General features: G+C 40.4%; 1 protein-coding gene across 2 annotated transcripts in view; it reads left to right on the top strand.

Annotated features, from left to right (window-relative positions):
• Positions 1-21,546, top strand: part of LOC131929564 (uncharacterized) — a 50,538-nt gene extending 28,992 nt beyond the window's left edge. Inside the window, exons 1-2 of one of the 2 annotated variants that reach the window (XM_059285830.1) lie at positions 15,213-15,339; positions 17,630-21,546. In XM_059285830.1, the coding sequence (XP_059141813.1) occupies positions 17,741-19,933 (2,193 nt within the window). In that variant the 5' untranslated portion in view covers positions 15,213-15,339; positions 17,630-17,740 and the 3' untranslated portion in view covers positions 19,934-21,546. Of the gene's footprint in view, positions 1-15,212; positions 15,340-17,629 lie in introns of those variants that run through there. The other variant, XM_059285832.1, reaches the window with a different exon arrangement.
• The last annotated feature ends 254 nt before the right edge of the window (positions 21,547-21,800 follow it).

The raw sequence follows: 21,800 nt of genomic DNA, 5'->3' as shown, positions 1-21,800 counted from the left end.
AGGTAGCCGGAAGTGGCCCGCAGGTCGACTGGCTTTCATACACGGGTTGTTACTGCACGGTGTATCGAAGAAGGAAACAATAAATGTCTAGGGTGATGTAACAATTTAGGGGCTTACGGTGTATCGGTGGGATCAGGGTGGGGTGGGGTGGGGCGGGGGTGGTTCTTTAAACCATGAGGAAGTGACCCTGGTTTAACTTGACCCAGATGCGTAGCGAGGGGGGGGGGGGCGGGACATATGTCCCCGGGCGCCGACCTTAGGGGGGGGGGGGGGGGGGGCGCCAAAATGGGTTTGAAAAACAAATTGAAAGTTTGAAGGGGGATTTTGAAAATCAAAAGTTCGAGGGGGGGGGGTGTAAAAAAGTTTGAGGGGGATGCAAATCGAAAGTTTGTCCCCCGGAAAGGGTCGCTACGCCTCTGACTTGACCATCTTACACCGAGGGGGGGGGGGGGGGGAAGAGGGTTGGAGTGGGAATTAGATACTTTCAGATTGAGGCCATTGTGATTACTACTTGGCCATCCACATTGGCTGAATAGGTGTAGACTAGAAAATGGGTTAGTGTGAATCTGTAAAGTCCATATTTTAATTATTTTTTTTTTAAAGTGTGTACCCGATATATGCCAGTGTGCTCACGACTTAGCCATATATAATCTTTTTTTTTTTTTTTTTTTTTTTTTTTTTTTTTTTTTTTTTTTTGTCAATCGAATTAGCCATTCAGATTTTAATGTAAATTGCATTCTCGAGGTTTTTATATAATAAAAAAACGGGACTTAGGATAGCTTGGTATGATTTGTAAAATTTCTTCTTGTAAATAGGACAGATGAAGTAGAGTTCATCTGTTTATGCGACAGGTGGTGTGAATAGTAGGCGCCTATTCTTTCACGAACCAGAGCTGAAATGACTTAGCACATCCTCTAGACCCGAATCCGTGATTCGAACTAGGGACTATCGGGTTAGCAGTCGAGAGCTCTACCACCCAGCCATGCCGCGCCATGCCCAACGGGATTGGGTGGTGTATATGTAACACGTCTGGTGGTAATGTTACAAACATCAGAAATGTAAAAAAAAATAATAATTTACAAACATCAGATTTCGCAGTTACTAAATCAGATTCTGCATCAGATTTCGCAGTTACTAAATCAGATTTCGCAGTTACTTAATCAGATTCTGCATCAGATTTCACAGTTACTAAATCAGATTTCGCAGTTACTTAATCAGATTCTGCATCAGATTTCGCAGTTACTAAATCAGATTCTGCATCAGATTTCGCAGTTCCAAACTAATTACGCCACTGCAAACCAAATCATGTAAACACAAACAAACGCACTACGTTCAAATCTGTTTTTAAACATTTTGTTTTATTTATTTCCCACCACTTAAAATAGTTGGTCTTTTAATGAGAGGTTTTGTTGCCATTGATTTACGGCTTGATGGTAACGGAAGTCTTTGTGGGGTGGACTTCAAAGGAGTCCTAACTAGAGCGTGGCTAAGAAATGGGAGAGATTAGGGGGGGGGGGGGGGGGGGAGGGGGTGTTGATGTGTATATGGTTGACTTGGGGTGGGGATGGAAGTGTGAAGTTTTCCTGTGATGTGGTAGTTAGAAATGTGAATGGTGCAATGTCGTGGGGGGGGGGGGGGTGTGAATATTTTAATGTTACGATGAGAAATGTGAATATTTAAGTGGTATGGAGGGGAAATATTTCTAATGTCGTAATTGGAAATATGAATATTTGTGTTGTCGTAATTGGAAAAGTGAATATTTGTAATGTCGTAATTGGAAAGGTGAATATTTCTAACGTCGTATTGGGAATGTCAATATTTGTAATGTTGTGATTGAAAATTCGAATTTTCAGTCGTGACTGAAAACTTATTTCTAATATCATGATTGAAAATGTTTCTATTTTTAATGTCATGATTGGGAATGTCCATATTTCTAGGTTGGTAATTGAAAATTTGAATATTTCTAGTGTGGTAATTGGTGGTAATTGGAAATGTGAATATTTCTAGTTTGGTAATCGGAATGTGAATGTTTCTAGTTTGGTAATTAGGAATGTGAATATTTCTAGATTGGTGATCGGGAATGTGAATTTTTCTAGTTTGGTAATTGGGAATGTGAATATCTCTAGTGTGTTAATTGGAAATGTGATTCTTTCTAGTTTGGTAATTGGAAATCTGAACATTTCTAGTTTGGTAATTGGGAATGTGAAGGTTTCTAGTTTGATAATTGGAAATATGAAAGTCTCTACTTTGGTAATTGGAAATGTGAATATTTCGTGTGTGGTAATCGGGAATGTGGATTTTTCCAATGTCACGGTGATTGTCAATAAAAATATTTTCAATCAACAATCAACTGGGTTAAGACGATCACATGTAACAATCTCTGCTGGCTGTCGAAAAATCGTGTTGACGGGATTAGAAAACAACCAAAAACAATGGCGGATTATGGAAAAGTTTTGTGTTGTTGTTGTCCCTGGGGATGTTCAATGAAGTGACCCGTTTTTGTGGTGGGGACAACGCATTGTTGACATACTCGCGTACCACGTGATGCGGGCGATGATGGCGGATGTATCCACCTGCTCCACTGGCGGGTGGGGGGGGGGGGGTGGTGTGGATAAAGTCTTTGATCCGCCGTGATGTTTACGAGATAGAGAGAGAGAGAGAGAATGTGGAGAGGTTGTAACGAGAGATTATTTGTAAACAGATTTTTTAGTGTTTCTTTTGTTTTCTTTCAAATTCAAATGATATAAAGATAGGGGCTTCTACGTAAAACATTTGGTATGTTTTTGTTGTTGCAAAAACGAACACCTTATTCATAATCCGTGGCCCTTATCCTAACACACACCTCAACTGCGATACTGCTTGTTAGTTTAAAAAAAAAACCAAAACAGTCAATATTGACTACGATAAAGACATGTATATTAATTTTTGCTATGTGTCAATATTTGAGCTGCTCTATTATTTTATCTGTTAATCCGTATACTGAAACCACTGTTTTAATCAGATTTACTGGATTTTCTGGAGATAAAATAATGCCAACACCCAACCCCACCCCACTTTATCCAATCAACTACCCAACTCTAATGGGTACCTAACTCACGTTAGGGAAAGTAAAGGTGGCTGGGCAAAGTGCTGACCACACTATCTCTTCATATGCCGAGGTCACGGAAACAAGTGAACTCTACTTCACTTGCCCTATAGACCGTCTGGTTTGGAAGGGAAACTTTACCCCAGCCATAAATGCCTAGTAAATACGTGCCTTAAGCCAAATTTACCAGCCTCTCTGTATACACCGCCACACTCAATAACTCTCAACCCTCCTCGCTTTCCTCTCATTAACTTAATCAACAATCCCAAGTAAAATATTCCAACGCGGCCTCACCCGAATAATAAAATAATTATTAAAAATCAAAACCTCCGCGCATGTCAAGCGCGCGAGCGTCAACACGCGGCTCATTGGTTAATGAGACCCATATATATACCACGTGACGAGGTCGGGTGTAAAGTTACTTGTGTTTTACGCGATCCACTCGATCCCTGTTCACAAAAGGGCTATAACCGAAGTATGTTCTTTTGGAAGGTTTATTCCTACTTGGTCTTCCGCTTTGGTATGTACGGTCATTTATTTATTTTTACATTTTTCATTCCGTTTTTTTTCCGTCTGATTATAAGTTGTTACTGTCACAACTTAAGAATCAAGCCGTATTTATTTGATCAAAGACACGTATTCAATCTGGAGTGTGGGTTCAGCATGGTCGAGTTAGTACACATGGTTGCTAAAACGAAAAATCCCGAGTTCGAATCCCCGGGAAGATAATGCTTGATAGCTGGGGACAGCCACTCTTCTAGGAGAGACAACTCCAAAATCAAACAAACTGCTGCCGTGTAGTTTGTTCTTGGTTGGACAAAAGCTATGGAAGCAAATCCAAAAAGAAAAGCAGGCTCAAATCGGAGTCAATGGCCTTTATGGCGCATAACAAGTTGACACTTAACTGTGTTGGAGATAGTCCCATCCAGCATTACAATGAAGAACGAGCCATCTAAACACAGTATTTTTTTCAATATGAAAGGTAGACATACGTTTTCATTATAGCCAGAATATAGTCTGAGTAAAGACAGCAGTTTTAACCCAACGGGATCCGAACCTACCATTCCACGCGACACCGAATCGCCTCGCCATCCATGCATCGAGTCAGACTTGTAACCACTTCAGCCAATCTACGCCCGCCTCAACCCCTCCCCCCCCCCCACTCTACTTGTTTACAGTTTCAGACCTGCATCAGTGGACTACTTCATTGCCGACATCCAGTTACAGCTGTAGTGGGATGTAAGCTGTATTTGCTTTACAACGTCGTGTTCGTTTTTCCAGTGAGTTAGTGTGAGCTAAACTTAGTCTCGAGTTCGGATATCGTGCTTGACGTCTCTGAGTCCACCCAGCTCTGAAGGATATCTGACTCACGTTAGGTTATCTAAGGCGGCTGACTACGCATGTGGGTTTTTTTTTCCCAATGTATGCCGAAGTAATTGAAACAGATGAACTCTGCTTCGCCTGTCTTGGGAGCGAAAGGAGGATGATGAATGTGCATCCTTGGCGATGCCAGGACGCTTTAGGCCTGGAACTGTTTTTTGATTACTCATGCTCTACAGAGTCTTTCTTCCAAGTTCAAGAATATCTGACTCAGTAGAGATTGTTCAGCTTGAGTCAAGAGTCATTGACTCCGTAGAACTTTCTTCAAACTTCTACAGTCGTTGACTCCGTAGACCTGTTATTGCTTAAGTCAAGAGTCACTGACTCCTTTTGGTTAACGGTGCTGACGTCAGGAGTCACTGACTCGTCCACTAGACATCCCTCGCCAGACACCATCCGACCTGTAGCTGCTGCCGGCGTCACAACACGACTCACGCGCGGGTGACGGGAGGTCACTTGGTTGCTCACCGCCGCGCGGGTTTGTCGTGGCGATCTGTGACGTCACTCAATAAATCTTGCGGGTTCTCTAAACGTCGCCTCATTAATCAGGAAATCTATTGCTTTAGTTTTTGTGATGATTTTGTTTTTTCTCCTAATGCCAGTAAATGGTTTTTTTTTTTTTTTTTTTTTTTTTTTTTTTTGTGGTGGTGGTGATTTTAAACACATTTGTCCCCTGCTTTGTCTCTAAAACTATTAGATACCGACTAAACGTTAACATTTTTGGAATCTACTTGTAGTTTTACTACCAAATGTGTGCACATTAATTTAAAATTATGTGTACAATCCTTATGGTCCCGAAAGGGCTCATCTCTACATCACTAGACCACGAATTCACGCCAAAAGGTGAAGGGGTATATAGCTATTTCCGTCTGCGAAACAGCGCCCCACTTCCGATTCGGAAACAGTTTTTTTTTTTCAATTTATGTGTCACACATAAATAAGTCCGTAAAGTGAAGTAGCTGTCTTTTTTCTTAACGTCGACTGTGTACAATTGTAAAGGGCAGCTCAGGGTGAGGTTTTTAATTTTTTTCTCTAATCAGTTTTGACCCCCCCCCCCAGGATCAGCCTCCGGGGCGGCCGCCCCACCCGACCTCCCCTAGCTACGCCAATGCACGTTTGTTATGCTAATTAGTGTTGTAGATTATCGATGGATACTTGCAAATGTTAGCGGTGTTCGGCTTAAGATCTGGTTTGGCTTAGGGTTACGATAGGGGGTAAAGTGGATTTATGATCAATAGTAAACACTGAGCGAAAAATTAGCGAAAAATAATATTAATTAGTATTAATATTATCGCGTTTGAAATTATAATATAATTAATCATGCAGATTACAATTCTACTGTGGTGATATGCTAATTTTATTATTATTAGGTCTATAATTTAAGAACAAAAAGGCTTTATTATTACATTGATGCATAAACCTACATCAGATGTACTTATAAATTATCATAATACGAATTAAATCTATTATCATAATACGAATTTACTACTGAAAATAAAAGGCTCCCAAGATAATTCCCAAAGGGGTCGGGTCATTCATTGTTTAGGTTAAGGAGACTTTAGAATGCCCTGTCAGTTACACGGCAAGCCGGTTTGAGAAATGTCACAGTGACAGGTCAGCCTGACCTCTCCGAGGTCACTGACCCAGATATGGGCCCCATCTCTGCGGGGGAAGACAATGAGCGGACATTACAAGGGGCGGTAAATCTGGCGATGATCGGACATTGCAAGGGGAGGTAAATCAGACATTTACCCCGGTCAGCCCATCACACTGGTCGACGTCTGCCAAATGTGATTAGACCTGGAGATGATGCGTCTGGTTTATTGGCTGGTGGCTTCTGGTAACACCCCCCCCCCCCCTTCCTGGGGTTTTTTTTTGCGATGAGATCGATCAAGGTTCTCAAATTATTGATTCTATGCGTCTGTTTATTGTACAAATCACTGCATGCGGTTTTTTTTAAGGATTGATTACTTATAATATAGTGTCAAATATATTGTCAATATGCAAACGTTTTTTTTTTTAAAATTTTTTTTATAGGTGGTTAAAATAAGTAAAAAATTATTTAAATTCGCATAATGTTTCGGCCTACGGTCTTCATTAGAACACAAAGCTAAAGTGTCCCTGTAAAACTGTATGGGTTGTAACGTAGGCCTCTTCCCTTTTTCTCGTTTTATTTTTTAGTAATACCCGGATATGCCCGTGTCTGTAACTTTGTGACACTTATACTCTGTTGGGGGGGGGGGCTGAATCGCTCTTGAAGGGAGTCATAATCACCTTTTGATGGATTCATTTACCGTTTGTTAGTCCCAGTCGCATTTTGGTAATCCTGGATAATATAACTCTATTAAACTGTTAAATGTTAGATTAACCTTTAAAACCGGTCAACCGTAAAAACACTAATCCTACCCTAACCGCTAGTTCCTGCTCAGGGGAAAAACAAAACAAGTGGTTAATCTGCTTAATCTTTATCCGATTCAGTCCAGTAGGTAGAGTCTTGTTAGCTTTGACGTCATCAAAGTGTGCGTACTTGAAAAACGTAACCCCACTGACGTCATCGTAGCGTGCGTACTTATAAGCCCGCGCCGGCCTTGACAAAACCGACCTTGGTTTCGGGAAGGTCATCCGGCTTCGGGCGAGTGACCCGCGTCACTGGAGGTCACGTGACCTTATCCACACTACGATCTACTTTTTTTTTTAAATTTAGTTTTAGTTGTTTTTTTTCCTCATTTTTTTTAAGTTGAGGGTGTGAGACGGGGGGGGGGTTGTTAACAACAATAAAAATATCTATGATATTATTTAAAAATTAAACACAAAGAAGGGAGGGGGGGGGGGGGGGGCGGCATGATAATATTTTTTGCAGACGTTGCAAAAAGGACAAACACAAACTCAATCATCAGCGACACGACGTCATAAACAGATTAAGAGTGGTTTCCCTTCCCTTTAATTGATGTCCAATCGCGGAAAGGGAAAAAAAAACAACTTTAAATAAAGAACTTTTATTTGTGTATTTTTAAATACATTTTTATGACAAAGTATTTTAACATTGTGATTTTTATCCATAATATGATAAAATGGAGAAAAAAAACTTTAAAGAAGGAGCTTCTCTTGTGTATTTTAAATACATTTTTATCACAAAGTATTTTAACATTGTGATTGTTTATCCATAATATGATAGACAGAATGGAGTAAAAATAACTTTTAAGAAGGAACTTTTCTTATGTATTTTTTAATACATTTTTATCACAAAGTATTCTAACATTGTGATTTTTTATCCATACTATGGAAGAATGGAGTAAAAAAAAAAAACGTTAAAGAAGTGTATTTTTAAATACATTTTTTGACCAAGTATTTTTAACATTGTGAGGTTTTATCCATAATACGAAAGACATTCTGGTGTAGACAAAATTGCATGTGATTTAGTCTTATGATGTCTTTGGGCTAATTTTAGATATGACCACGTGACCGAATTACTTACATGTTATCAGCGGCATGGTGTCGTATTGCCCCTGGTCAGACCTTGCAGGCGGCTTGGCGAGCAGTACCACGTGGTATATTCCAAGGGTACCAGACGTCTGCTAGAACTGGTTCGTTTGGACAAAACCGGCTGGGGGAGGGGAAGTTCTGTAAAGACGGGCTGACTGTAGCTGATTGAAGAATCGAACAGCGCTTGTTCTTGTGTGTTAGTTGGTGGTGGCTGCTAGACCAGTGTCTCCTCCAGACTTTTTTCACCGGGGGGGGGGGGGTCACTTGAAAAAATTTTTTGAGGGGGTGGGCGGACTAAAATTTCCGGGGGAACGGATACTGTTAACAGTATATATTTTCTATATAAATTCCTGGAAGAAACACTCCAATTTAGCATAGAACTTTTTGATTTGGATATAGGAGGGATATGGGGGGGGGGGGGGGGGGGTAAGGGTAACTCGATCGGGGATAGATATCTAAAGTTCAGAACCAGGGTACGGAACTGGAGACGGGCGCGCTAGCAAATAATTCTCTGTACCATCTAAAGCTGGTTGGAAAGGCAGGGGGGGGGGGGGGGCGACGTCATTATCTTAGGTTATTGTCAGAATGTCCAATATAAGTAATAACTATGAAAATACATTTTTTTCCCCTTTCAAGCAAAGCTGCTTCTTAGTTGTTGTGCCCCACTCCCCTTCCACCACCCGCTGATTTTTAAAGGTTGTCTTATTTTTTTTAACTGAAAAACTTAAAACACGACTATGTCCATAAAGTGTGTCATGTTTCTCTGTCTTAAATGCTGAAGACCCAATACTAAATTATTACATACGTTTGTATTGTGTACATTTTATCTTTAAGTCAGCCGCTGAGAAAATCAACTGTGATTTATCAGCCATTGTCTTCATGTCCTGTAATAATAAGGAGGGAGGGTGGGGGAGGGGGGGGGTGATATATACATGTCAAAACCCACGTGACCGCCTGCATCAGCTGACCTCCAGTCACGTGATCTACACAGATACCCCCCCCCCCTCCTCCCCATTTATCACGTTTGTATCTGCTGACGGCCACAAAAAACCAACCATGCGTAAACACAAAGTGTCAGTCCTAAATCTGGTGATTATTTTATCAGTGAACTGGTTTTCTCCGGATGACTGAATGGATCGGTGGCCGACACGGCCTTGTCATGGCGGTCTAGTTCGTAGACGCGAATATTTTTTTTTTTTTTTTTTTTTTTTTAGAAATAGTCTATATATACATGACTTGTGATTATACGCGTGGTTGTCACGTTGAAGCGCGTATGCATGAAAGAAGGGGGGTTTCAGCGGCGTAGCGAGATATTTGTTTTATTACAAGGTTTTATTTGGTTCGCAACGTCTGTTTGTTTGGCGGTTTGTGGCAAATTTTTAAACTCAATTTTGACCCACTTCTAATGTAGCGATTTTGTTCAAACTTTCAAGGTGCGTTCCACTTCGATGATAATACAAGTCTATCTATTTTTTAAATTTAATTAGATGTTTAATTAGTAATTTAAAAAATTATTTTTAAACGGGTTCGAAGCTAAGGGGAAATAAAATAAAATAGCTCAATAGATTACTATATTCAATAGCAGAATGGGAGATATCTAGCTAGAAGCTAGCGACCAAAGCTTTTATTAAAGAAAATGAGTTAGTTTATTGTCTTATTTTCAGTGCATTTAGAAGCTTGTCATTATACAGGTCTTTATGTTTATTTTTCATAGTCTTGTTAGTGCTTGTAAGGTCTCTGTCTAGGCCATATAAAAAAAAATAAAAAAAAATGTAATCTTTACCAGTCTATTTACAAGTAGGACGACTAGAAGAAAAAAAAAACTCCCTTTCAAATAGGATTGTTCATGGGGCAAGTGAAGTAGAGTTGACATGTTTCTGTGATCTAGGCATATGAAGGGATAGTGTGGTCTGCACTATCCCTAGCCAATTTTACTTGCCCTAACGTGAGTCAGAGCTGAGTAGACTCAGGTGTCTTTTACGGATTTGAACCCGAATTCGAGACTTTCGGGATAGCAGTCGTATGCTCTACCCTTCGACCACACCGTCCCATCACGTACTCACCTGAATATCGATACCAGCTGATTTTTTGTTTAAATCGATACGATACATTACTACACTGTGGGCAATCAGTGAAATACCAAATTGTCGATATTTAAAACCTACACCTCATTCTAACTATAAGAGTTAATGTATCGTTATACAAAGGTACGGGTGGTCGGTGAAAAAAGTTGTGGGGTGGGGGGTGAGGCAGATAGGCTGTACGTGAGTACGGTACCCATCACAGCTGCGTAGACTCAAGGACGTCTTACAGTCACGAGTCTTGTCCGAGATCCTAACTCCAGACTTTCGGGTTTGTAGTCTAGCGCTCTACCATCCAACCACGCCGTTCTATAATTCTATGGATTGCTGAATTTTCATTTATATTTCTCATATCGGTTCTATTTCCTTCTTGTGTTTATGAGCGCATTTGTTTTTTAAATTTCGTTTGTTTAGTTAGTTTTGCTAATCTTAATTTAGTCAGTATTTATTTTTCTTTAATAATATAACATGGGTCTTGGCTAAAAAAAACTAAGGCGCTTTCTGATATTTATATAGAGGGGGTGACAAAATCGATCCTCTGACCCCCCCCCCCCCCCCACCAGTTGTATCCACGCCCCTGGCGGTTAGTGCAGGTCACATGGCATGTCGTCTGTCAGATCACCATCAGTGACATGGCACCAGACGGCTGGTACGGCAGTCTATGACGTAACGAGACCGGGGTCACTAATGGCGCGACTGTAGAGTATGTATACCCCTGGGGACGGGGACGGAGACGGTTACTTGTGCTCACGAGTTAAGACGTTTGGGTTTATGTTTTAAGCTATGTTAGGCTGGTAAGTAGCTGTCGCCTGGTGTTGTTAAGTTTGTTTATAGCAAGTTGTATTTGCTTCCAGTTATCTTGTGTTTGGCTGATTCGTACTGCCTAGTTTCCTTATAGCTAGTGCATAGTCTTATTCCAATGTTAATTAGGGTTGCCTTGTTAGTTTATAACTCGTGCATAGCTATTTGATGTCTTATTCCAAGTTAATTAGGGCTGCTATGTTAGTTTATAACTAGTTCATTACTATAAGCTTTTTAGTAGCAATCTAATTTGTGCTGTCTAGTTTGTTTATTGCTAGTGCATTGCTATTTGCTGTCTTATTCCAAGCTAATTAGGGTTGCCTAGTTTGTAACAGCTAGTGCATTGCTATTAACTCTCTTGGTCCTAGCTGATTCGTGCTACTTAGTGTTTGTGTATAGCTAGCCTTTTGCTACCATCTACCTTGTATCTAGGTAGCCAATGTTCTCGACAGTGTCGATAGCTAGCCTTTTGCTACCATCTACCTTGTATCTAGGTAGCCAATGTTCTCGACAGTGTCGATAGCTAGCCTTTTGCTACCATCTACCTTGTATCTAGGTAGCCAATGTTCTCGACAGTGTCGATAGCTAGCCTTTTGCTACCATCTACCTTGTATCTAGGTAGCCAATGTTCTCGACAGTGTCGATAGCTAGCCTTTTGCTACCATCTACCTTGTATCTAGGTAGCCAATGTTCTCGACAGTGTCGATAGCTAGCCTTTTGCTACCATCTACCTTGTATCTAGGTAGCCAATGTTCTCGACAGTGTCGATAGCTAGCCTTTTGCTACCATCTACCTTGTATCTAGGTAGCCAATGTTCTCGACAGTGTCGATAGCTAGCCTTTTGCTACCATCTACCTTGTATCTAGGTAGCCAATGTTCTCGACAGTGTCGATAGCTAGCCTTTTGCTACCATCTACCTTGTATCTAGGTAGCCAATGTTCTCGACAGTGTCGATAGCTAGCCTTTTGCTACCAGGTGTCTTGTGTTTAGGTAGCCTTGAGGTAGCCTTGTGCTATTTATTACCTGTGTCTCATTCGCTAGTGTTATCGAATATGTGTAAGTATTGTTGTCTATCTGCTACCAGCTTGTCTAGCAGCTAGCCAGTGCTACCCAGTCGGTACAGCTATCCGTTGTCCACTACCCCCCCCCCCGTGTTAAATAACCTCTAAGACCCGTGCGTTGACCGGTTGTATTAACCATAAACCCCGTCCATAAATAACTTCGAAAAAATAATTTATTTTGTATTTATCGCGTTTAGGTGGTGTGATTAGGGGGAGTGCCGATGACGTGGAATTAATTTAAGACACAATTTATATTCATACCCTGAGATGCCAATGTTCTAGTTCTCATAACGGTATGGTTTCGAACCCAGTACCCTCACAATCCCTAGGGGGTGTCTTATTATTGTTTTAATGCCGGTTAAAATCGCCTCCAATCAGAACTACGGGTACGGCAATTATAAGCCTTTATAAGACACGAGTAGTCTATTAATATTGTTTCATTAAATGACGAATAGGGTATGAGTCACTGTTTTTGGGGAAACCCGCCTACCGCTACGGCAACCTAAGTCTATTTATAGTTCGCTACTCTCTAACCAAATACGCTCGTAAATGTCATCATCTATATACTACTAAAAGTCAAGTTTGTTTACATGTTTGAATATTTATTTTTTTGTTTTTTTGTTTGTTTGTTTGTTTGCCTGATCAAGTATCCTGATATGTTCGGCTCTATCTGGAGAGCTGTAAAATAGTATGTAGGTAGAGAATAATTTTTTAATGCAGACAGACTGTTAATCACAAATTTATTTAAAGAAGTTAATTAATTTATTGATTTATTCATTGTTAAATTAACCGTATTTTTTAAAAAATGTTAATACTTTGAATAAACTTTGTGGGGATAGTGACGTCCCTTGATAGTGACGTCAGAGTTTTTTGTTGACTCTTTAGTACAATAAAATGGCGGCGTCTATCGAAGAAAATTGTGTTCCCATTCCAAAGTTTAACGCGTTCTAAATCTAATTTTCTGTCGGTCATAACTTTAACAATACGTCCGTTTGCTGTATTTATTACGTTCCAACACTTATATCAATTTTCAACTGTCTTTTTTCATTTAGTTTTACAATAAATTTCTCTAGATCTAAAGATCAGCTGTCGAAGGAAATTTATGAATCTAGCCTAGATCTAGATCACTAAACTCAATGTAAATTCTAAATCTAGACTTAATGTAAATTCTACATCTAGAATCTATTTCAGGCCTTAATACATCTAGAATCTATTTCAGGCCTTAATTATTTTATATAAATCTTTGTTTGGCTAATTTAAGATAAAATTTAATTTGAAAGTTACTACTTCTAGACTAGACGCTCGAAATCAAGTTGCATCAAAGTATAGTATAAAAATTCATTTGTGACGTCAGGAGTAAATAGCTAAGTTTGTAGCGTAGTCCGCTCTCATGCGAGTGGTACAGGTTCTAGACCAATATGTCAATGATATTTTTTTTCAATTTTTTTTTTTTTTAGATGTTAATGATAAAAAATGATTTTTTTTTTTCAATTTTTTTTTTTTTTAGATGTTAATGATAAAGTTGCCTATCTGAACTTGGCAGGATACAGGGCAGGTGAAGTAGAGTTCATCTGTTTCTTTGTCCTAACCATATGAAAGGATAGTGTGGTCAGAGACATGCTCGGCTGGAATCGTTTTTTAAACGATAAAAACATGTTGTCTGAGACTTGGCGGGACACTGGGCAGGTGAAGTAGAGTTGAGTAGGTCACATGTGACGTCAGTATATGAAGGGATAGTCCGAAATCGGTGTTTTCGGTGTTTTTAAAAGATAAGAAACATATTTTTGAATGTGGGCTCTGTTTTTGTGACGATAAGTGACACTGCAGTAGCGTAGCGAGGAGGGGGGGGGGGGCGGGTGGGGAGGCGGGGGGGGGGGGGGGGGGGGGGGGGAAGGGGAGGCGGGGGGGGGGGGAAAGGGGAGGCGGGGGGGGGAGGGGAGGCGGGGGGGAGTGAAGGGGGGGGCGGGGGGACGTATGTTGGGGCGCCAAAATGGTTTGGAAAAATAAATTGAAAGGTTGAGGGGGGTTCAAATCGAAAGTTTGAGTGGGGGGGGGGGGGGGGGGGGGGGGGGGGGGAGGGGGTGCACATCAAAAGTTTGAGGGGGGGGGGGGTTGAAAATCGAAATCTTGGGGGGGGGGGGGGGGGTTTAAAATCGAAAAGTTTGTCCCCGGGCGCCGGGAAGGCTCGCTATGCCTCTGAGTGACAGACGTGATGTTTTTTGATGGATGACCCCCGAAACCCACAGTTATCCAAGGGATGACGGGTATTCTAGTATTTTATAATTTTACCGAACGTAATTAAGCCCCTCCGTCGACTTTTTGTTTTAAATTTAAAGTCGCGACCCAAGTCGCAATAGCGTTCTATGGAGGTACAAATTTCGAACGAAGTAATGAATGCCAAAAAAAAAGCGTTTTCAATCGTTTAAAGATTGAATTTTCTTTTTTTTTCTGATAGAATATGCTTTAAATTCGTTTTTTTAAATCTATAACATTAAAAATATATGCCGCTTAATTTAATTTACTAAAACAACAAATTATTTTAACTTAGCTGTTCGGCGTGTTTATTTTACGTCTTCCCCCCCCCCCCCCCCCCAACACACACACACTTACACACAGTGTCATGGCATCTTTGTTTGTGTCCACACATTGTAGGCATATGGGTGTGTGGGAGTATGTGGCTAGTTGACATTGAGCTTGACGAACCAGTTTCTCACTTGCCTTAGTCAGAGAAACAGGTGCACTCTGCTTCACCTGGTATTACTGACACGATTGGGTACGACATTTTCAGCCATTATCTGCTTTCATTAAATCTCTGACATCTGAGCTCTATATCTGGTGTCGTTGAAATTCAGAACCTAAACGCTGTGGGGTAACGTTTGGTTAAGGAGTGTGGTGATGTTTTGGTGAGGAGAGTTGATTGTATGGTTTGTGGCAGGGATAATCGTGTGGATGGGTAGGTACGAGTGTGTGTGTGTGTGTGTGAGTGTCTGGTGTGGCTGTGGCAGCTGGCATGTCGTGTGGTTGTTGGCAGGACGTGTGGCTGTAGCACTTGTGAAGCGGTTAGACTCGTGGTTGTGTGCATACTCTCGTAACTGTAGATTAGTGCGGTAACAAGCCTCGAACTCGAAATCCACACCATTACTCCATATCAAATTCTTACCCCCCTCCCCTCATCTCCCCTCCCCCACCCTCCCTGTCCTACACCCTCACAAAAGCTCGCGCGCGTTTTGCCACCGATTATTTTACCTACAGTCCGGATTCAGCAAGCGTGGTCTTGTCACCAACTAGCCTCGACGTCACCGCACCTCAGGTAAAAAGCCAGGACCGTCTTGTTTACCTGCGTTAGTTCATACCTGGATACCGCTCGACGTACCTCTATAGATTCAGGAGAAACAGATTCTCCCAGTTTCTATTCTCCTTCTCTTACTAAAACATGGAATCATTAACAGTGAGTTTTCTGACATTGTGTTCGATTGTTTAGAGAATTTTTTTTTTACAGTAATTACCTACCGCTATAAAATAATTTTATTTTTTTATATAAGAGAAAAACGAATACTGGTAAAATAAAAAGGATGTAAACTACCCGCGCTTTTATAATTTAACATATTGTGCAGGTAATTAGCAATATTGTTTTTTTAAATGTTGATTAAAAATATTTTATTTTTTAAAAACAATAATCGTCTATAAAAATATGTATTACAAACCTATAATTAAAAATTATAAAGTACCGTACAATATGTCTCCACAAAATGTAAACATGAAAACAATTACAAATTTAAATTTAAAAGTATATATATAATATTACATCAATAGTTATGTTCGCAAACATGTGTACTACTAGCAAATCCAAACGATCAATAATATTAAGTACTCACCCATAACGATAACGCTTTTATAAATGTTTATAGATTAACATTGATTTTAATACATGTGTTTAGTCATTATACATACATGCATATGTATATATATATATATATATATTTATATATATATATATATATATATGAATATATATATATATATATATATATATATATATATATATATGAATATATATATATATATATTTGTATATATATATATATATTTGTATATATATATATATATATATTTGTATATATATATATATATATATATATATATATATATATATATATATATATATATATATATATATATATATATATGCTTGTGCTCTGTTAATCCCTCTCTACGACTCAACTGCCGGACGATGTACTATTTGAACAAAGCTTCTGTCTATAACAAAAAAAATCCTTGACCGTACCACGTGATAAGGGAATTACATAACTTTCCCACTCCGTCTTCATCATGTCAACCATCCGGGTCATTTATAAATTTCCTTTTTTTTTTTACTTTTTTTTTTTACTTTTTACTTTTCGTCGGCAAGGTAATTAAAGCAATGTCCGTTTACATAATTGCATGTGCATGTCTGTAATGGGGGGGGGGGGTCTGATAAATGACCAGTGTCATCCACCTCTCCGCCGTCCTTCACAAAGTACTTTAGTGGTTGTAGCTTAATATATATAAATTATATATATATATATATATATATATATATATATATATATATATATATATATATATATATATATGTTTAATATGTATGTATCTCTCTATCCATCTATCTTTCTGTCTTTCTACCTGTCTGTCTATCTATCTGTCTGCCTATATATATATATATATATATATATATATATATATATATATATATATATATATATATATATATATATATATATGTTTATATACTGTTTTAACGTGTATATGTATATACGCGGCAAGAATAACGTGAAGCCTTTCACTTAAATGTTTTTTCTATATATTCATGACCTTAAACTTATAGATTTATTTGAAAAACGAATTGAATCAATAGAAGTGTAGGACGTACTTATATTTTATTAGTCTAAGCTCGGTTGTTTAGTTATATGGATTGAATATTTATTACTATGTACAGTGAGTTTAAAGGCGATCTCATAAAGTAATGGGGTGGGGGTTTGCTGTGGGAGAATTTACTGGGGGGGGGGGGAGTTGAGTTGCAGGTAGTTGTATCCAGGGAACTCTCTCATCATTAAAAAAAATAAAAATCATTTTATCACGTGATTTGACGTTTCCTAATGCAACTCGGATAATAATTTTCCGGCATCAATCTTTGTTTCTTGTCAAAGACATAAAATATATGAGTGAAAAAACCCTCAAGGTCTCTCGTGCTAATTGTTTCTGTCTTTCAGTTCATGTTTTTAATTGCTGGGGCTTTCCAAATATCATTAGCGGGTTGTAGTACTGTCACAAATTTTCATAACAGTTCCGAGAAGTTTTTTTTTTTAAACTGCATTTCCGGAATGGAAGTTTTATAAAATCCGCGTAGGTTTTGACGAACGCAGTTACAGCTGGCGACGTTTCGCTTCGCGGATGTACTTCGTAAGACGTGTTTTACTGCGTGGGTCTCTTCTCAAATATTAGTAAAGGTATCCAATAGATACTAAAGTGGCCCACGCTTTTCTTTATAGTTATTTAAATAGTAGTGTATAATTTATTTTCCACTTTTTTAGTGCATTATTACATAAAAGCTTGTTATTAAAACGTTTTTTAATTAATTTTTTGTTATTTTTATTTTGTGACGGTCTTCTTGCGTGGATACCTTTTTCGCAATTTAATTATTTTAAATGCGATTAATTAACTTATTTTTCTATATTAACTCTAAATTATTTTAATTTCAGAAAGAAATTTTCATTTAACCCTACGATGTCTGATATTGATGAATAAAACAACCGGCAAGTCTTCACGAATCTCGGCTGTTGAAAACGAAAGTTGAATTTCTGTTCGACAAAATGTCCATCGATGCCGAAGATAATGGGATTCTCGTAGACTTCGACATCACGAAAGTCGTCTTACATGGAGGCGAGATTAAACACATGCTGGAAAAACAATTCGCTGAGCACGGGACCAAAGCGCTCAAACACCCGGATGTAGACCGCAGCACGTCATCTTCACTTCCGCCTACGTCAGAAGCGGAAACGCTGTACGACGAACACGAATTGGTCTCGAGATTAGCGGACGCGGCGTCGTCCGGTGCCAGCGCTGTGTCTGGTTTACTCCACGACGTGATGTCATCGACGGTTTTCACCGAGGGTTCTCAGACTGTGAACAGCACGGAGGATTCCGTTTACATCCAGCCTTCGGATTCCGATTCCTGGTCGGCGGCTGACGTTGGCGCCGTGACTCTGGTATCCTTGATGGTGCCGTTTATCTTGTGCAGCAATCTTTTAGTCTTCGTCAGCGTGGTGCGGTACCGGCGTCTTCATACGCCGACGAACTATTTTATCACTTCACTTGCCGCCGTGGACATTTTGGTATCCTTGGCCGTGCCTTTTTTCGTCGTGGTGGAGGTGTTTCATTTCGGCGGCGCCAGCGGCCCGCAGGATGTGTTGCTGTGCCTGCTGCCCAACCGCGTTTTGATGATGGCGTGCGGCGTGTCCGTCCTGACTTTAGCCACCATCGCCTACGACCGCCACACCGCGCTGGTCTCCCCGCTGGAATACATCAACATCATGACCACCCGCAAGGTCATGACCCTCGTGACCTTGACCTGGGTGTACTCGGCCTTCATCGTCTGGCTGCCCTTGATGGTGGGCTGGTACGACGTCCCGACAGAGTTAGCCCCCTGCTCGTCCGATCTCCTCAAAGGCAAAGCCTCGCTGCTGTTCCTCGTCGCCATTTTCCTCCCCTCCTGCGTGGCTATCCTCGTCTGTTATTTCCGGATCTTCATGGTCGCGCGGCACCACGCGAAAGCCATCGCGGCCATGGAACTGGCCGTACACGGCCGTCTTCAGGTCAAGTTCATGCTCAAGGACACAAAATACGCTAAAACATTAGCGCTGGTGATAGGCGTTTTCTTAGCGCTGTGGTTCCCTTATCTGATCTACATCTTCGCGCTTACAATCAGCGCCATTAAATTTAACATCTGGCTACAGACCTACCTCATCCTTCTTGCCGTCCTCAACAGCGGCATCAACCCTTGGATCTACGCTTTCAAGAACAATGAATTCCGCGCGGCTTTTCGCCGGATGTTGAAAGAATGTTGCTCGGACCGGTTCTGCAAGCCGGCAGACCGGCGTCCGAGTTTAGTATCGGCGATTAGCAGCACGCCGAGGTTGAGCCGGACGGACAGCCGGATGGTGTCCACGCTGTTGGAGACGACACTAGAGGTCCTCAACGAGAAGCTGAAGCGGGGAGTCAACTCCCCTGAAGACTCGGGAGTTGAAGGCAGCATCAAGTCCTCGTCCGAGCCTCGTTTCGCTCAAGTGAACAAAAAACTACGCAGGCAAACAGCGAGTTGTTGTAACTTGGATTCCGTCAAAGAACTCACCCCAACCAAACCTTCTAGGAGGTTTTCCTTAGATTTCAGCCAATCCACAAGAACGTTACGTGACATCGCAAATCACGCATGCGCATTCGGATCAAAGAGCCCGGCGTACGTGTTAGTCGAAACTTCTGAACAATCTCCTATTGTGAAATCTCGACTGATAAAAAGTTTTTCATCAGGCGTGCAAAAACAAACGTACCCCGGGTACTTGACCCCGCATATAACCCCCAGCAGTTATTTAACCCACGTCTACCCACAACTTTTAGCGACGGGGGCACATATACGACACTCCGAGCATAGTTCCCCCGCTTTCTGCTACACGAATGAGGCTCTAGAACTCGACTCCACAGAAAGCAGCGCAGCCTTCCACCCGCAGATAGACAATATACGACCGTTCCCTCACCTAGGCGTCCCGGGTTCGGATCCCTGCAGCGATCAACTCATTTCATCACATCCCGCCGTGTTGCTGTGCCATACACAGTCGTGTCCGACCTTTGACCTTGCCAGGCTTCACTCGTTGCTGGACAGTCACTGTACGCACCTGGGGGAGTCATCCACGGACACTGCCAGGTGCAAAGATGTTGACAGTGCCAAGTGTCATGACAGTGTAAAGTTTGTTGACAGTTGTGGTGGGGCTCATGACAATTTTTTCTTGTAGGCGTCCAGCTATTTTTTGGCATGTGCCGTTGGTTTAATGTCTTTTGTGTAGTAGAGTAGTAGGTGGTGTTGTCACGTTCAGCTCTATCCGTAGTAGAAGAGTCAGATGACTGCATCATGTAGTATTAGACAGAGGAGAGTAGATTGGCTGCTTCGTGGAAGAGTCCACTATTTGCCTCAAGGCTAATTTAGCCATGGGCGAGTCCATTTAGTTGCCTCAGGTAGTATTAGCCGTAGGAGAGTAGATTGACTGCTTCATGGAAGAATCCACTGTGCTTCATGGAAGAGTCCACTATTTGCCTTAGGTTGTATTAGCCACGGCCGAGTCCATTTGGTATCCTCAGGTTGTTATTACTCGGGCGAGTCCACTATTTTGACTCAGGTAGTACTAGCCTTTGGAGAGTAGATAGACTGCTCCATGTTGAACTAACATGGGAGAGTCCACTATTTGCCTTATGTTGTATTAGCCACGGGCGAGTCCATTGTTACGAATGAGGTAGTATTAGCCACGGGCGAGTCCACTTTTAGCCAAGGGAGAGTAGATAGACTGCTTCATGTTGAACTAATATGGGAGAGTCCACTATTTGCCTTAGCTTTTACTAGCCATGGGTGAGTCCACTATTAGCCAGGGGAGAATAGATTGACTGCTTCATGTTGAACTAATATGGGAGAGTCCACTATTTGCCTTAGGTTTTACTAGCCATGGACGAGTCCACCTTTAGCCTAGGGAGAATAAATAGACTGCTTCATGTTTAATGAACATGGAAGAGTCCACTATTTGCCATAGGCTTTATTAGCCGCGGGCGAGTCCACTGTTATGACTCAGGTAATATTAGTCATGGTTTAGTCCACTGTCACTCAGGGGAGAATAGATTGACTGCTTTATGTTGAACTATTATGGGAGAGTCTACTATTAGCTTTGGGTTTTACTAGCCATGGACGAATCCACTTTTAGCCAAGGGAGAATAGATAGAATACTTCATGTTGAACTAACATGGGAGAGTCCACTATTTGCCTTAGTTTTTACTACCTAGCCACGGGTGAGTCCATTATTGGCCACGGACGAGTCCATTATTTGCCTTAGGTTGTATAACCCATCTCAAGAACTCCGTCAGTTGTCTATGTAACATCATCCATTTTCCGTGTTCACAAACATTTCCAAGCCTCGTCTTTCAACGGTTCTCACACAACCAGAATATCGTCAATGTGTTGGGTATATATATATATATTTTATATGCTGATCACTATGTAAGTTTGTATATAGTAAGGGCTGTGTTCAATTTATTTTTTTACATTTTGTTACAAATTATTTTTTTATTCTACAAAATATTTTATATACATTAATTTATTTTTTCATCGATTTTTTTACTATGAATATTTTTAAAAATATATTGTTATGTTAAAGATAAATATTTTGCTTTTTTCTGATTGATTTGTTTCTTGTTGAATTGATCTTGACCACTGCCATGTATGAATGCTAAATAATATTTAATACAGCATTATTGGGTATGTGTGTGAGAGTATGTCTGAGTGTGTGTGCGTGTGTGTGTGTTTGTGTGTATGTTTGTGAGCGTGAATAACTGTGACCGGCAGTTATATTGAGTTCTTGTAATTTTGGCGTTTACACTGCCTATCTCATGAATATGTTGAAGAATAAAATACATGAAAAATATTTATGTTGTTTTTTAAATTATTATTTTATTTCTTGTTACTACTGGCACATATTAATTTTACCCTTTCGAATCTGCCGATCAGTGAGGCAGATAAAGTATAGTTAACTTCTTTTTGTGACCATCGTTACATGATGTAATAGTGTGATCAGTATTACGTCCGTATTACTTTCCCTAATATAAGTCAGGTACCCGTTA

This window comes from Physella acuta, unplaced genomic scaffold (genome assembly GCF_028476545.2).
Source record: "Physella acuta isolate Inbredline_101_S28 unplaced genomic scaffold, ASM2847654v3 ptg001650l, whole genome shotgun sequence".
Taxonomy (NCBI): Eukaryota; Metazoa; Mollusca; class Gastropoda; family Physidae; genus Physella; species Physella acuta.
This window is presented reverse-complemented; position numbering and strand designations above follow the sequence as displayed.